Source organism: Athene noctua, chromosome 4 (assembly GCF_965140245.1).
Source record: "Athene noctua chromosome 4, bAthNoc1.hap1.1, whole genome shotgun sequence".
In the NCBI taxonomy this organism is placed as follows: domain Eukaryota; kingdom Metazoa; phylum Chordata; class Aves; order Strigiformes; family Strigidae; genus Athene; species Athene noctua.
In genome coordinates, this window is record NC_134040.1 from 13818036 (window position 1) to 13835363 (window position 17328).

At 38.8% G+C, this 17328-nt stretch overlaps 1 protein-coding gene across 1 annotated transcript in view; it reads right to left on the bottom strand.

Annotated features, from left to right (window-relative positions):
- Positions 1–8028: 8028 nt before the first annotated feature.
- WFS1 (wolframin ER transmembrane glycoprotein) overlaps positions 8029–17328 on the bottom strand; it is a 36226-nt gene continuing 26926 nt past the window's right edge. The window contains exons 5-8 of the mRNA XM_074904488.1: positions 17099–17269; positions 16368–16448; positions 12467–12612; positions 8029–10779 (exon numbers count right to left, since the gene is read on the bottom strand). Coding sequence (XP_074760589.1) covers positions 8971–10779; positions 12467–12612; positions 16368–16448; positions 17099–17269 — 2207 coding nt within the window. The 3' untranslated portion in view covers positions 8029–8970. The remainder of the gene's footprint in view (positions 10780–12466; positions 12613–16367; positions 16449–17098; positions 17270–17328) is intronic.

The window sequence follows — 17328 nt, forward strand, 5'->3', positions numbered from 1 at the left end:
GACTGTGTTTGGTGATGAAGTCGGTACATTCCTTGAACATATTTCCTGCCAGTATGTGCTTTGAACAAAATTTAGCACCAAAAGAAAATAAACTTCGTTTGCATTGCAACCTTCTGATTGAATATGTTTCGAACTTGTAGTTTTTGTAAAAATAGAGGGCTCAGAGTATTCAGGCAGGGATATCCAACCCGATGGTAGCTTCAGCTTTGATTGTAGGCAGGTTCTTGATCAGCATTCCGTCTGTAGACTACTTCCAAAGCATCTAAGCCCTATTAAAATAACATTTCCATTACCTAATTAATTGTTTGAAGCTATTTTCAGTGATTATTTATTGAAGTTATAGTTTGTCACCTGAGGCAACAGCATGGCTTGTTGTCTTGGAAACATCTCTGCTGTCACCAGCACTGAATAGGGAGGGAGGAACTAGAGAGGGAACTACAGAAGAGATGCTTTGTTGAAATGCCTCACTCTTTAAAGTGAAGAAATTATTTCAGATAAAGACAGGCTATACTGAGATCAACACACACTGATTTCTGAGACATTAGGGGGCCTGTGGGCTTGGTTCAAGCCCTTTCTAATTTAGTGTGACACAGATCCTGCTGTCAAGCACTGCCGTCTCCTGTGGTTAACAGCAACATTTGCAAAGCCATTTCTGATGCCAAACTTGCTATTATTGCAGAAAAATCCTGCCATCTTCAAAAACAGAACAAAAATTCTCTAACAACCTGCTGTCACCTCTCTATTTGATTTGTAAAAGATGAAAATTCAGTCTTTCAGGGTTTTCCTATTGGCCTTTACCCAGTGCATAATCTTGACATAACATTTCTGCTTTCCCCAAATCTATGGATTAATTATAGCGCCTGGAGATCTCAAGTGAGAATTGCAGTTGGAATTTCCCTTAAAAGAAGCATGTCTTCAACCTAAGTTTTAATTAAACTCTGCCACAGATTTTTCTCTCTTATTGTTCAGGTAACAGAAAGTTAATAAAAAAGATTTAAGTTCTGATAAGCCCTGATTTTTTAATTTTTTTTTTTTTTTTTTTTTTTTTCCCCCCATCTAACGCATGAAGGCACAGGAGAAAACAGTTTCCACCAGAAGGGACATCAGGACTGTGTGTTGTCACCACTCACATATTACAGCAGAAGCAAACAATGCAGATCAACGCTGTCAGATTTCTATTAAAAGAGCTCAGAGGCAGGCACCGTCTCAAAAAGCTGCTGAGCTGCAAAGCAGACAGAATGTACATTTCACAGGTTTGCCATGCACTGTTCCATATACTGTTAGTTTATCATTACACAGTATTTTATTACAAGGAAAATCAGATTTTTTTTTCTTCATTTTCACAGCCTTGGCTTGCAGATACACTCCGCAATGGTGACTACTAGTCATTTGTGTAACACTGTATCTGGTGGGGAATTGGGTATACAAATGGTTATCTGTTTTTCATAAAAGATTTTTCTAACTGCATTTCCTCTCTGAAATGGAGTAAAACCAGAACCTGATTCTTTTGTTCCTTGGCGGTGCCCTCTGGAGTCAGCAGCAGACGGAGCGAAGATGCAGCGTGAGCCTGGAGTGCCATCCCACGGCACGAAAGGCAAAGCACACAGGGGACGTGCTCCCCGGCAAAACGACACGTACCCCGTGCGAAACGGGAAAGTACCATTTTCTGGCAAGAAACACTGAATAGATAAAGCAAACAAGCACACAGACACTCCAGACACAAACATGCTCTCTTTGGAGGTTAATGAACCATATACGCTAGGCAATACCCTTAACTGAGGCCAAGATTAGCTAGACTCTCAAGGATGGTATTTTCTGACTTTTTAAAGAACATATCAAAAAAGTACAATTCATCAACAGCTGGGTGATGAATTGTACTGTGATGCTTTTGGCATCCTACATCAAACTGCAGATGAGAACTAAATCTCTGCCAATAATTAAGACTGAACATGTGAATTGTTAATTACCTTTGTACATCATTTGCTGACGTCTCCATAAAGCCAATGCAGATGTCACTAACACTGACTAATCCAGCCTCATAACAACTGAAATGCCAAGCAAAGCTACAACCTTGGCTACAGAATGAAGGGATTTTAAGTTAAGTTTAGGTTTTAGCCCTAAAGCACACTTTCTCTTAAAACTTAATTTGTTTTTCTAAAAGATAGACCGACACATAAGATTCAAGAACAGTATTAAGAGAAATATCACCTGTCATAGAATGAGAATAAAATCAGAGGCACTGGCAACACCACAGGAACTCCACTGGAAATGCAGCAGCTGTGGCACGAGCTGTGAGGAGGCTGCCCTGGGCCCTGGACAGAGCTACAGAGGATGCAAGAGAAGTGTTTTGTGACAGCACAGGATCCACCCCCAGGACTCGAGTCTGCACAGAAAGACTAATCTAAGTCTCCCCTTGGGGCAGATTGTAGTCCTTACACAAGAGCTTTTCTCCCTGACTTTGGTGCTGTGAGCCTCACACAGTCTGAGATGGCACCAGTCTAGAGGTAGACGCTGCTTTATATTTACCCATGGAACAGCAACAGATGTGCAATCTAATGCTGAAATATAACTTCTAGAAATAGATGAATCATAACATCACAGAGGTTAAGAACTCCACTTCCCACTTATATGAAGACGCAGGTTACTAGAGTCTAAGACAATAATGTCCTGACCACCATATACCCACACAGTGAGTTAGGCGCAAATCCATTTCATGTTATTCTTTTTGTGGAGTGTAATCATTTAAATCCCCTTCCTGTCCAAGTCAAGTGGACTTTGTAGTCGGGCCTCACAAGCAGAGCATGCACCTAAAAGCTGCAAAAAAACATTTCATGACATTAGTGTCACGGTGTCGATCGGGAGCTTCCCAAGAGAAACCCACGGCACCATTCTCTCTGCTTTCTCCTAGTACCAAGTGTTTGTTTGTTAATCTGTTTGGTTTTCAGTCACACTCTTTCTAGCTCCCAAACTTGTGTTGTGCATGGACTAAAGCAGCTTTGGAGGTGGGATGCTTCTGTCTCACAGATCTACACCTTTCATACCACTCAAGCAATAAAGGATACCGAGAGGAGTAGTCTTGCTGTCTAATTTCAGACACTGCAGAACATCCTAAATTAAGACTCCATCTATACAATCTGTAGAACAAGACAGGCTGTGTTGGGGAAACTCAAGCCATCTGAGAGTTTCCTCTCCAAATGGTCCCTGAATAGAAAAACCAACAACCTGGTGCACATTATCTAGAATAACAGGAAGATACCATCATACCATCACCTTAAAAAAAGATAGTGTAATTAGAAAAAAAAGTTGCAACAGAAAAATTTTGCCAGGAGCAAGACCCCTTCACCACCTGAGAGCAAGAATGGCTCATGTTACACCCCCCCCCCCCCCCAACTTCTGCACACCGAGCAAAGGGCTCCATGCCACGACCAAAGGTCTCCAGGTGGTGCAATACAGCCCAGCACTTTCTCTGGGATTTAGGGATCCCCCTGAAGAACCCAGCACCATTAAAGCCCTTTACTGTCAGGGGCAGAAACTGTTCTTACTTCACTGTGGCCGTACAAGGGGCTTTTTCAGTGCTGAGATTTGATGTTCACAGCAGCGATCCCAGCCACGCAGTGCCATCACAGACATACCATCTCCCAGCAGACAGCCCCTGTCAGTGCCCAACCCAGCATAACAGAGACATCAGCACAACATAGCACTGGGGTAGGCATCCCTGCATGTGACCTGGCCCAGTTTTTATTACTGGTGGCAGGTGAGAAACTTAAAACTAATTGAATGCAGCCTCCCTTGGTAAATCCATCGCCCATCCCATTGGAGCAGTCACAAACCTTTGTGATGGGGAACTGCAGAAGGTGGGAGGATGCAGCAGACTGTAAATGTCTTGGGGCAGACAATCCAGCCAGATCCCCACAGGGGATGTAGTTTCTGCTGCAGCTAGTGTGAAGCGAAGTGAACACTCTTCAAGCTGGTAGTGCCACAGGTCTCCAGGACTGCACCTATCAAGCTGGGTCAGGCTGTGCATGTCGGGGCTGCCAAGTCATACTTGAATTATTAGTACTGTCACTGGCCTGGAAGCCTATCTTCATTTTTATGCGAGTTTGAAGACAGTGGCCTACTGTCTGGAGATAACTGTAGGAAAACCTGCATGTTCTTTAGAAGGAGTAGTGAGAATGCACTGGAAGACACCAGAATTTCACTGCTCTATTTCCCTTGTTGCAAAGTGAGACAGTTAGAAAGGATTTCACATCCCAACTCACAGGTCATCTGGGAAACAGAGAGAGGGGCATCAGGGTTAAAAGAGCCTACCTGCTGGCAAAGGGGAGGGACAGCTACTCCTGAGTCCTCTAGTCCCCAGGACATGCTGCTTTGGCAGGAAAGCTCTAGGGCCACGTTTATGCGGGTGTAGGCAAACTGAAGTGTCAGGTGCAAAAACAATGAATGCGCTCCCTGCATGTATTTGTACAGAGATATTCCTCACATTATGCATGTGTTGGGCATGCAACTGTTTTATCAATAACCTCCTGCTCTTTTGTTTCTACTGTATTTTGGGAAATGTGATTGCATACACACGCACATTTTCAGTAGGATTCCAAAGATCCTCAGTTTTATTATCAGCAGATGAAGCCCCCCAAAGGAAACACCCCAAGTAACTCAGTGCTCAAATCAGAATGTGCAGGAAAACACATCACTTATTTCAAAAATTTACAGGCAAATTTTTGTTATATGGAAATGCTGAAATGAGTATTGTGAAGCTGCAATCTTATAGAAGCTGCTTCCTGTACTTGTCAGTGGGAAGATACATATCCCTGTACCTTTCCTTCTATACTCATGTAAAGTATTTTGTAAAGGAAGGTTGCAAGCAGTACTTCTATGTTCCATTCTGCTTTAAAACCTGAAGTTCAAGTTTATTAGGAGGCGATGAAAACACAAGTTTTCTCAGTGCTGAACATTCCTCCTTAATGGGGAAGCGACTCTCATCTTTTCCACATCAGGCTATAATTTGAGAGGAAGGTGCAGAATTCTAAAGATTATTTTTTTCCCAGAATAAAAGCTAATTAAATCTTTTGAGTAATAATATGAAAACAAATGAACCATCTTAATTAATGCATATAAGCAGCAATGTGATTTGGTTTTCTGTTTCTAGGTACCCTATTTGTATGTAGTAAGGAAGTTGCTAGAGCAGGCATGTATCTTCACAAGTAGGTGAGTTCCACCTAATTTTGGCTGCATGAATTAGTATTTTTCTAACTTAATGATTAAGTAGCTGGTCTTTCTTCATATCTATCTGCTGTTCAAGCAATTAGAACTGTGAGGCTGAGATCAGAGCACAGCCTCTTTTAACCTCCTTCATTTGTTGCAGAACACAACCATTGCCCTGAAAGGCTGCAGTGGATTTCAAAAGTATTAAGAAAGTAATCTCAATCTTGAAACTTTTGCCTTTTTCAGTGGAAATAGGGAAGGCAAAAGACAGACATGGGTGTGCTCTGGAAGGCAGCATATTATTTTACGTTCACCAGCTGTGTAGGAATTTAAGAAAGCACCATGCTACCTCAATGGTAAATTTCTTATTACCATGTATTACAAAAAATTTCTAGCAAATTTATAATTAATAATAGTTATTATATGGGACTTAAAAGAAGACCCGTTAGTTCTAGGAAATAAAACCACATGTAATTTCTACAGATCTGATTTCCTTCTCTGGAAGAAGGACTGGGCAAAACACAAAGTATATGCATTCTTGCCTACTGCAAGAGGCTGTTAGTCATTAGAGTGGGCCCTTAAATTATTCAGAGTTTCTATATGTGTTTTGTTGTTTTCTGTGCTTATGGAAGAATATATCAGTCTAGAGAACAAGCAGTACTTTTTCATGTTACTTTGAGGATGAAATTCAAAAAAATGAATATTTACTCTAAATTCTGTATATTCTAAATGCTAAAAGCTGAGCTTACAGATGAACAGCTGAACCTAATTTAGATGTGTCAATAGCCATGTAATATTCTCCTCCTCTTCAGTTAATTAATACTATTTCAAAGGATTGAATTATCAGCCTAGAGAAAGGGCACCTATCTTTGGAACTGTTTATAATTCATCATGTCTTCAAAACTGAGTAAGAAAATAATAAATGTAGGATTAATTGAATAATTAACAGCAGCTGCCACATTCTGTCCCTCTCTTTTTCCAGTCTAAAAGGTGGACTGGATTAGAATGTAGAGTTATAGCACGAGTGGAACAAAGTTATTTTCTGCTCTGTTTGCTTGCAGGGTGTGAAGTAGATAGAGAACTCTTTGCAAAAACACCTTGCCTGGAATTGCAATTGCTTATTAACTGTTAGTGATTTTGTGCTTGTCAGCTAAGATACAACTGAGAAAGAAAATATTTATTTGCTAAAGGTTTCTGAACACTAGACCACCAAGAAAATCCTCTTTTTCTATAAAAACAGAAAAGCATCAAGAAGCCAACACTTGAGAACTAATGTTAAAGGGCATTATTTAAAGGTCTTGAAGTCAAATTTACCTCCTCTTCCCCTTTTGGATACACAGAAGAGCTGAAAACATATAGAAAATGACCTACTAGTGTTCAAAACTTTCCTGCAACAGGGCCATCTGGCAAATTCAACTGCCCCATCAACCTGTTGTTACAGGACACAAATTATTTTTCCCAGGACCTAGCTAATTCAGGGTTTGTTTTTCACATAAGTGATAAAGGGGAATTGTGTAACTTGGAATCTGACCAATATCGGTATCAATATCCTTGAGGGAGCTCCCCCTTCTAAGGAACTAGAGAGTTTTAGCTAATAATTCTAAGTTTGCACAAGCATTAACAGTTATATGCCAATATCCCCTAATAACTTAATCAGAAAAGCTGAACTAGAAGTCTCAGAGTTGCTGGAATTAAGCTTCATAATGATATTGTTATAGATGAGAACTGAAGTACCTGGATTAACCCTTTTGTCTCACCTTAAAATGCAACTCTTTCCAAAATACTCTCCCTCTTTTGCAAGACGTCCAACATCCGACTTGAGTGAATTTGTCCTTTTCAGGGTAGGTACTAACTTCTTCAAAATGTGCCACAGTGAGTAAACAGTCATCCTTACAAAAAGTAAAGGCTAAAACGAGAAGAATTTTTAACATTAGTTCTGAATACCAAGACTAGTGCCTTTTTTCTCCTGACATGAGTAGAAGTTTCACAATTATGTGTATGTAAGGAAAAAAGAAAGAAAAAAAATCTGCAGCTTTTGTGCTTAGATTTGAGAGCCAAGAAGAATATTTAGATATTGAAAAAGAGCCTATGGATGTTCTAACAAGGGGAGGGGAGAAGGCTGTCTGGCTTATTTCCTGCCAAAATAGGACCAGGTAAGTGGAACTATGTCAAAATTTGCATTTACCCGCCACTTTACACCATTTCTTTCCCTAGATGGAAACAGAGATGGCTGAGAGTTTTCAAAACTAGGAAGCACCCAGAAGACATGATTCTACTCCATAGATTTTCTGGTAGGTTCAAACATGACTATGTGGCTTTGGATGGCGGAAGCTTCTGCTCTGCACTGTCAGACCTGGCTCACTGCCTGGGAACTGGGCAGCATGCCTGTAGGTAGGTGCCTCTGGCTTCCTCCCAGCCGCAGCCCAGGGTGATGTTCAAGAGGATGCTCATAGCTGGAGAGCAGCCAAATGCCTCGTTTTCCCCAAAAGTTTCCCCTTCTCTCTCAAGAGTTTTCACTGGTAACACTTCTCCCCACCCCTGGTGGCGACCAATATGCAAGGGCAAAACAACCAGTCTAATGCAGGATCAGCGTGATGTATCTGTGTGAATATCATGAATTCCAGTGGGAAAAAAAGGCAGTAACTCACAATGAAAGCAGGGGTAAGCTGTACGTGTAGATTTCACAGCTACAAAAACTTGACCTGGCATACTCAGATTTTACTGATAGCTTTAAATAGCATGAAGTACAACTTCAAGCATCTCACACTAGAACACTTCAAACATTTCTAAATTGTATTTTTCAGTGAAAGCTGGTATCAGCTCAACATAAACCACTGCTCACAATATCAAACCATAACGAACAAATGTTGTACCCATTTAATTCGAGTTTGTATTTTGTGTTTATTTGCACAGTACAAATCATTGAACAAACATTCTATTTCAGTGTCCACTGTAGACTTTTAGGTACTATTTTCAGTTGCTTTGGCTTGTCCAATACCGGTTCCATCTCAATACCAGCCTTACTCTCTGGTGTTTGCCCTTCACACACCAGCACAGATTATACCTTAGTGTCATATGTAGCTATCATAACCAATCAGAAAAAATAGCATGTTTTGTACAGAATATTTAATGCAAAATGGAAGCTTGAGGACTTTTTACAACCTTGCTGGGGTGTGAAATGGTGTATCCTTCCAAAAAACATTAAAATCACTGTCTTCTGGACACATAGCAAAACAATGAGTTCTGTATGCAGATATCACCACCAGGTACTGGCTGTAAGACCACTTTTTTCTAGAAAACACCAAATAAATACAAGCAATATATGCAACATAAGCTGTTGTCAGCTACCTATTCTAAATCATACCTGTGAAAATACAAATGGGCACGTTGTGAAAATTTAAATAGTAAAGTGCTTTTAACATTAAGCAAGTGAATGCATCTAGTGTTGTACCACAGGCAAATATGTATCCATTTTGGACAAAACAGTCTCCATGCAATTAGTCAGCAGCAATTCCCTGCATTCATTTATAATACTGAACTAGTATATATTACTTCAGTCATACAGGGTTTAAAGTCAGGATACAGTGTGTACACTTGCAACACTCAACCAATGCTCTACATGTTAGCGTAGATATTGAGCATTGCTAGAGCAAGGTGGGTTTTTAATTTTTTTTTCAGAATTTTCTTTTTACTTTTTAAGGAGTCAAACCTTTGGTAATGTAAATGCAGCGTACACTGAAGATACCACTGAACTGATAAGAGAGCTCATTACGCAGCTGACAGGAATGGGAAGAAGAAAAAATCAAAAGCAAATTTAATGGCTTTATGCACTGTGCTCCTCCAGTCATGCTCTATTTTCACATGCCTCCCTGCAGGTAAGAGTTTAGACATGCAATTCAAGCAAGTGATTGCTTTCAGTTCAAAGACAGGCCATTTACTGCCAAGACGACCCTCCAGAATTGTGCTGAATTCAATTATACTTCCTTGCCTCAAGTTCAGCAACACTTTTTTAAACTCATTGCTTGCCTTCAGCACAATATCTTTGGTAATATCATCCTCCTCTATAGACCTGTTTCCATTTTTGCTACTGAAAGGCATGCCCACAGTTATTTCAAATTTGTACCGATCAAACATTTTCATGTGGCAGTTATGCTTTGTCAAATACTTGAGACGACACAATTCTTCCTCCTCCAGCGTAACATTTTTGGGGTCACAAAGCGGGTAGGTTTCACCATACAAGCATCTCATCCAATCGCCAATAAAAAGTGGAAGCATATTTATTGCAGATTCAGCACTATTGTCGATTTCTGTCACGCGCACGTATTTGAACCGCCCAGTCCATGTCACTCTGTGGCCTTCTAGGTGACTACATAAAATCTGAGTACGCGCCATGTTAGTCTCCTTCCATGACCGGGGTCCACAGAGGAAAGCATACTGATTCCATGTCAAGGTGGAGTTGTAAACTTTCATTCCCTCTGATCGATACACATAGAACCAACAGAACAACACTACAGCTGTAATCCACACCAGAATGAGTTTCACAATCGAGCTTCGAGTGAGGGATTTAACCATCTCAACTACAGAGAAGTTAACTTTAGTCCACCATCGGAAGAGCAAAGGAACAGTACATAAAACCAGAGTCACTACAATTTTCATGAGCTCCAGAGACACAAACCACTTAATGAAATGGATAAGACACATCAGTACAATGCCTACACCTAGCACTGGGAGTGCAAAGAGAAACAGAAAATAACCGACTGATGCACGAACGAGCCCAATGCCAGAGGACTCCCGCAGAATGACCACAGAGAGTTCGCACCACATAAAGCAAACCAGGTATGGGACCAGGTAGCAGTAGGTGCCTTTAAAATTCCGTAGCTGAGCCATTCTAAAGAAAAGATAGAACAAGTACAAAAACAGAAGGCATGGGATGCTTACATTTATCACACAGAAGTGGCCTACAGGAACAGTAAAGAAGGTTTTACCCAAGAATTTCAAGTAGCCAAAATTCCCAGGTAATACCTGCAATAGGGATAAACAACCTGCTGCTATCTCAGTCATTAATGCTCTTCGCGTATAAGGTTCCGCACACGTGCTTAAACTCATGTAACTTGTCACTGTGAAGAAAACTGAGACAGTAGCTAACTCTGAGCATGGTATACAGTCTTTGCTGGCTATAGGGAAGGAAAAAATGACAAAGAATACCGAGAGTAAAAAATAGATGTATGGCTCTAAGTGATTCCATCCAAAGTTCACCTCGGCTTGCTCAACATCTAGGTTTGGTTCAAAACGAAGCAGCAAGTCAGTCAAAGCACGGAAGTTTTCCCAAGCCTTACTGTCCTGAAAAACTTTCAGTGTGCAAATCACCATAGAAATGAAGGACAAATAGAATATGACTAATGGAATAATGAAGGCAAAAAAATCAATTGTCAGATTACTGATGATGAAGAAAAAGATGAGAGCATTGATATGATGTGTTGGAACAATGGTAGACAGCCAATGCATTCCTGCCTTTGATGCAATATCTATAAGGTATTCTTTAATTTCCATAATGGCATGAAGTGGGTATTTTACAACCTGGAAAGAGAGAAAGAAGCATTTTATTTATGAGCAGTTTAGTATCTTTACATCACAGATATTCTCAGCTGAAGCAGTAGCAGTCAGTTGTCTAACCTCAGCTGACATGAAAAGATTTATATTTCAGATGAATGTTGCCAATAAAATGAGATTACTTTGTCTGAGATTATTAGCTCTATTTTGATTAATTCAGTCAGATGAAGCTCAGAGGCGATTTTGATTTCAGGAAAGACGTATTTCATTACCTTTGACACATAAAATTAAATGGCCTTCTAGTCAAATATTCTGCTCTGCTAACTTCATACTGAAGATAAAACTACATGGCTGCAGTCCTGCACTATCTTAAGTCATTACTTGAGCTGTGAGTAATGTAGCTTTAAAGCACTTAACTCTGTCAGTGTTCTGCAAGGATTATGCTATACATTCTGATATGCATATACACTACAGGAAGTAGTGCATATGATTCACATGCATTTACAGGAAGTCTTTACAGCTGTGGTTTATCTTTAAAACAATTCTTCTCATGCATCTAGGGATGCAGCTGTCAAAAATTTGGTTTGGAAGAAGCAGAAGTATCCTTAACTATAATTGCTGCACGTTTAGGGATTCTTTTTACTCCGCAACAGTAAATCTACAGGATCTTAAAATTCTACCCATCTTACATGGCATTTTCCAACACAGTCACCAGACAACAGAGGAAGTTCTGGGTCGAATCCTCTCCCTATCACCAACCACGCACTTTAACATAGGATCAATAAAAAGGTACAGGATTTTTCAAACAGATATTCAAATATTGCATCTGCACAATAGATGCTTCAAAGAATTCTCCTTCCCCCATAAAAAGATAGTATTTATGTTGTCCCAGAACTTATGCCTTTATATTAATTAGTTCAAGGGAAAGGCCAAGAATGCTTCAGCAAAGATCTAAGCATTGTGATAAACTAGGGCAACACATGCAAAGACTCAGGCATAAGCTTACTTATTAATGAAGGTATTCCCATTCTTTGTCAATGCATCTCTTTCACAGTATTAGTTATTCAAATTATTGGAAAGAGATACCCCTTACCACCCCCCCTTTTTTTTTTTACCCCTACCATATGATAATGTATGACAAAATGACAACAATTACAACAAAAGCTCTTATGCCAGCCGCTAGAAACCCCCTACCTTGCTTGAAATTTATGCCAGTATTAAAAGCATGCACCTTAATTTTCATTCTTTCACTACCTAGAAAAGTATCAGTATAGAAAACCACTAACAGCAAGTTCCACCATTCATTCCACTCCTTTATAATAGAACCTTTTCACACCTGAAGGCTATGGATAATTTTTCCCACCTGCTTGGTCCTGTTTAAATAAGATAGATATGAAGCATATAATAACATCTATAATGAAAATACAGCAGTTACGATAGGGACATTTAAATCTTTACTGAGATATACTGAGGGTAGATGGCCCTCTTCCAGGGAAAACCATTATGCCTTTCTCTTAAATATATGACTCATATATATGAATCTGTAAACATATATATGAAGTCAAGTCCAAAAAGAAATTATAGCAACAATTCTTGTACTGACCTATATAGACTAAACATCAGCTTCAAGAGTCAAGTGCAAGTCACTTCTATTTTGTCTGAAATGCTAAGTTAAGAGCCCTTCAACATAACCTGTTCAGTACTGCCTTTTTACCTTCAGTCGCAGGGGTAACTCTTCAGGAGTCTTCCCTGCCAATTCATCATCTTCCTCTTCCTGCATAATCAGGTTAGATGGGATGATTCCCTTTGCATACTTCTTGGTAATTTCAACAAAGTCATCTAAAGCAATAAATTTTTTAGCTAAAAGAGAAAATTAATACTTTGAGTGAATAGTATACTACAACATTGTACTGATTATGAGTTGCAATATTAGTTTTCTTTCCTGGTATTAAAGATGATCTAACTCAAAAACTGAACTACCAGTAACACAGACTTACCTTGCAATTTGTCTGAGATCTGTGCTGAAAACAAGCAGCAATATATGACTACTATAAATCTTGTCAGACCAGCAGGTAAGTTTATGATACAGGTAAGCAGAACAGAGTGAGTGAACAAAGCTTATCTGCAAGTATTCCAAGGGAAAAAAAAAAAAAGACTACTGGATCAGGTCACACAGTTTTAATCATAGGCTATCATATCTCTGGCAACTGCTTGAGAGAAATCTTAACAGACACATCAAAAAGAAAGAATTTTACAGGAACAGTAACTAATTATCTGTATGTTAGTAACTGAAACTGACTGATACGGCATTTAACAGTAATTTTTCTGAGTTTAGAAGTTAGATATATAATTATGGGAAATGCCCAATTATTCATATCTAGAAGACTAAATATAGATTACTTACAGTGTATTAATTTAATATACTATGTGGCTGTACAAAGGGCCCCCCCCAAACTATATCAATTGTGATCTAAAACAGATAGCCAACAACAAAATATACTTTGCTCAGTTGCACACAGAGACAAATTTTGTCACTCTGCTCTGGAAGATCCTTATCCACTTCTGTGAGTAGAAGGGAGGCAAGAAGTTACTTCTGAAAACTCTAGGAATGCTGCAAGACAGAAGATGCACTGCTTCAAACTCTTCACAGCCAGTTCCTTACATTAACATGGATTAGCTAGTTTCTATGGTAGGCAAGCTTCTTGTTGTTTGTAAAGGAGGATAATTAACAGCAACTTTTTTCTATACACTAAAGCAAATGACATTGCTGTAGATATGAAAGACTTTTGAATGACAAAAATCCGCAACACACCACCTACACCGAAAATTTAGCTAGTCAGCTGATACAAAGCTATGAAAGTTGGGCTGCTTAATACTAGTTTGAGACTCTAGAGAAACAGAAACTTGAAGTGCTTCACTAAATCTAAAATCAGAGGATTAGTGGGCCTGAGCCTATTAATTTTTTAATTTTAAAAAATGCTACATTTATACTAGTTATATATAAATATATCAGTATTTAATACTGAAAACATTGTAGATACAGAATAAAGTATTTCTGTCAAGATACCTGCTACAGGAAGAGGAGTGTTATACACTTCAAAAGAAAAACTGCAGCTGGCAATCTATCTTTTGCTTTAATCTCACAACATGGATGTTGCCTTTTGCTTGGACTTTTACTTCCTGCCCCCCTCCTCCCATTGCACAAACCTGTATGACTCAAAAATACCACCTGGCATGCCTCCCAAGAAACAAAAAATCATTTATTTTTGCTAACTATTTTTATCATTCACAGACTGTAAGGCAATATCACTCGTACAGAGAAATCAGCAAGACTCCTTAGCTGTTTTGTTGGGGTTCAGACCAAGCCTAATACTAAATTTGTCATCTAAATTTATCATCCTATTGGGACAAAATAGACAGTGCTAAGATAGTCTTTCTGGTGTGGAATCAGCAAGCAGACGTGGTTAGAAGCTCACAAAAATTCCTTAATGGCACTTTACGGGACTATGGGACATCCTGAGAGGGAAGGAGTTAACTTACTATGTATAGATGGCCTATCGAATGTAATGACATGTATACTCGCAGGCACACAACTGTCCATTGACAATGTCAGCTCTAATCTTCTGTTTGTACCTCCACTAAGGATAGCCCAGATCAGATATCTGCAAACACATATCTGGCTTAAAAGTTATCTTCCAAGTATTGGCAATGTAATAAAACTGAAGGAAGAATCTTCTGCTGGCAAGATAAATGGAGAAACTCATTGGATCAGAGAAATAAGTGCTGGAGAGTAACAGCTGTCTTGTTCACCCAAGAAAAGATAAAAGCTGTCAGGAGAAGAGGTAACAGCTTAACTCATACTTTAAGTGTTTGATAAAAACTTTTCGCTTTTAAATGTTATTAGTATTTTGTCACCCAAGTGTCTCTTAAATTGATATAAAAAGCGTATGTTGTAGATTCTGCTTTATTATTCATAGATTTTTTTCTTCTTCAATTTGGTTATGACAAATTCCCCTGCCTCCCCCATCCGCAGTAGAAAAAGAAAAATATGCACATCAATTTCTGCCTACACCTACATGTAGGTTCATTTACTCTCCTATTATTTTATCTGCCATTTAAGGCTTAAAAAAAAAATTAAAAAAGGAATTTTCCAGTTCCTTTTCTGACACTCTTTGAATTACTGAAGAATCCAGAACAAAATGACTTGCTTTTCACTCATATTCTATCAACATGTGTCAGCCCAGCGAAGGGATGGAAAGAACACTAGTGTTCTTCACTAAGCATCAATGCAACATAGCCCCAGTGAACATCTACGTTACATCTATGTACATCTATTACGATATGATAAGCAGACAATGAAGTGCAACAGTCTTATCCTTGAAGGACTATTTCTAGCTTTCCAGAAGTGGCAAACAAGTCACAAAGAACAGCTGATGTACTCTCATGGAAGATTTGAAATGACCAGAAGCTTAGTCTCCAAAACACTATTGCTCCCATTACCCCTCTACTCAAACGCAGGCAAACATCCCTCCCCCTCTTCTGTGAAAGTTAACACAAAACTGAAATGTTATTTTCCAGAGTCACTCATGTCCCATGTAATGAAACCAATCTCTGAACGTAAAGGCTAAAATGACCTAATAAAATGTAAACTCCTTGAAAGATTAGATTTACACCTGCAAACCCACAGATTTGGTTCACTAAACCACATATGACACTTTAGTTACAGGTATTCTCAACTACAGATGCATTAGTAAGTAATATGCTTTGCGACATTTAAAAATGCTCGTCAAGAACTGATCTAGATTGCACATAAACTATTTCATATGACTTACTGCATTTCAAGAAAGTGAGATTTTTCTGATAATGATTAATTGAACTGTATGTTAGATAACATTCTTGAAAAACTGCATGTGCTGCACTGTTCAGAACTTTCCTCCTGAAAGCTCAACATCATATCAGCGTTTCTTAGATATGCAAGGCTAGGGAGAACTTGCTTTCGATTCCAACACCCCCTCATATTACAAAACTCACAGATTTCAGTCTACAAATCTGACCCTGTGTGTGTTGAGTGGTTTAAATTCTCCCCACTACATGAACTAAGTTGCCTCTAACTTATGAAAGAAGCGTCTTGGTGCATCTTTCCTATAATAGTTCTTGAACAAATATGAAAAGACAAACATTAATTACAAAGGAATGGCAAACAAGAAGCAAGGCAAATAGAATGAGGGATCTGTCTGCATTAAATGGTTGCATAATTAATTCCCTTATTGTAATCAGAAAGCTTACTACAATTTAGAACTAAAAAAAACTTACTGAAAGTGCAAGATTTTTTTTTTCTGAATAGACTTGTAAGTGCTGAAAGGGCATAACATAAAAACAAATGACATGCAAACTCCTCCTAGTATACTAATCACTGACAAGTTGACTCCAATAGTGATGTCTTCCGTGAGTTTGCATGCAGATCAGTTATTTACCCTGCACATATAAATTGACACTATCAGTTTACAGCAATCCAAACTGGCTATACGTTCTTACTCTGGCAACACGAAATTGCTTAACAAAAACTAGAAAACAAAACCCACAGGCAAAGATCAAAAGCAGCAGCATGCACTCACATTCACTGCTCACTAATCGCTCCAGCATTCTTCTTTGCTTCTGCACTGACTTTGGGACTGGGCCAGGTTGCTTCTCACCATCTGGTTCAATAACAGAAGTTTATGAAAAGTCAAAGCAGTCAATTAAAGTGATTAAACAATATCTGGAATGTTATTCAAGCTGCAATATTTGGAGAATGGTATTTCCTCAAAGTCAGGAAGAGACAAACACACATATAAACAGGTGAGAAGTGGCTATATTCCTGACTGTATTAGAAAAGGGAACGGCACTGACATAACTAACATATACTACTGTAATGGCAGAGTGAGTCAGGTATCTTGAAGACTGGGTTTGTAAATTGAAATATCTAGTCAGGTATCATCAGGATGACTGTTAAGTGAAAAAAAGGGAAAAACACCCCAAACACAGTAAAGCCATACAAGATTTATCTTGCAAGGACAACGAATGTCGAATTAAGGTATTTCTAATATTCGGTCACTTGTATGAGTGCTTAAATGAATTGCAACCTACAGCAAGAATTGGCAAGCCTTTATGAATGAACTTTTTGGTCTCGAGAACACAGTTACTTAAAAGAGAATTAGAGTTGTTAACACTGTTACCTTTTCTTAAGTAGATCATACCTTTACTCTTATCTCATGCCTGATTGTTTATAAAGCCCTTTAAACTTCTAGCTGTATCCTGCCTGTAAGTCTCTATTTTATCAATACCATGAATCAGTTCATAAACAAACCTTCATTGTCAACTTGCCCAACATTTTCCAGTAGTTCAGAAACTGCCAATTGCTTCTTCTTTTTTGGGTTTAATTTCCAATACATGACTAAGGCAGCTTTCCTCACAGCTCTCTCCAAGTCAGTCTCAGATGATAACTTTTTCACTTCTTGCTCATTCTCAGAAGTGATGCCTCAAGGAAAGGAAAATACATTATATATTATTATCCCACACCCTTGCAGAAAGGACAGA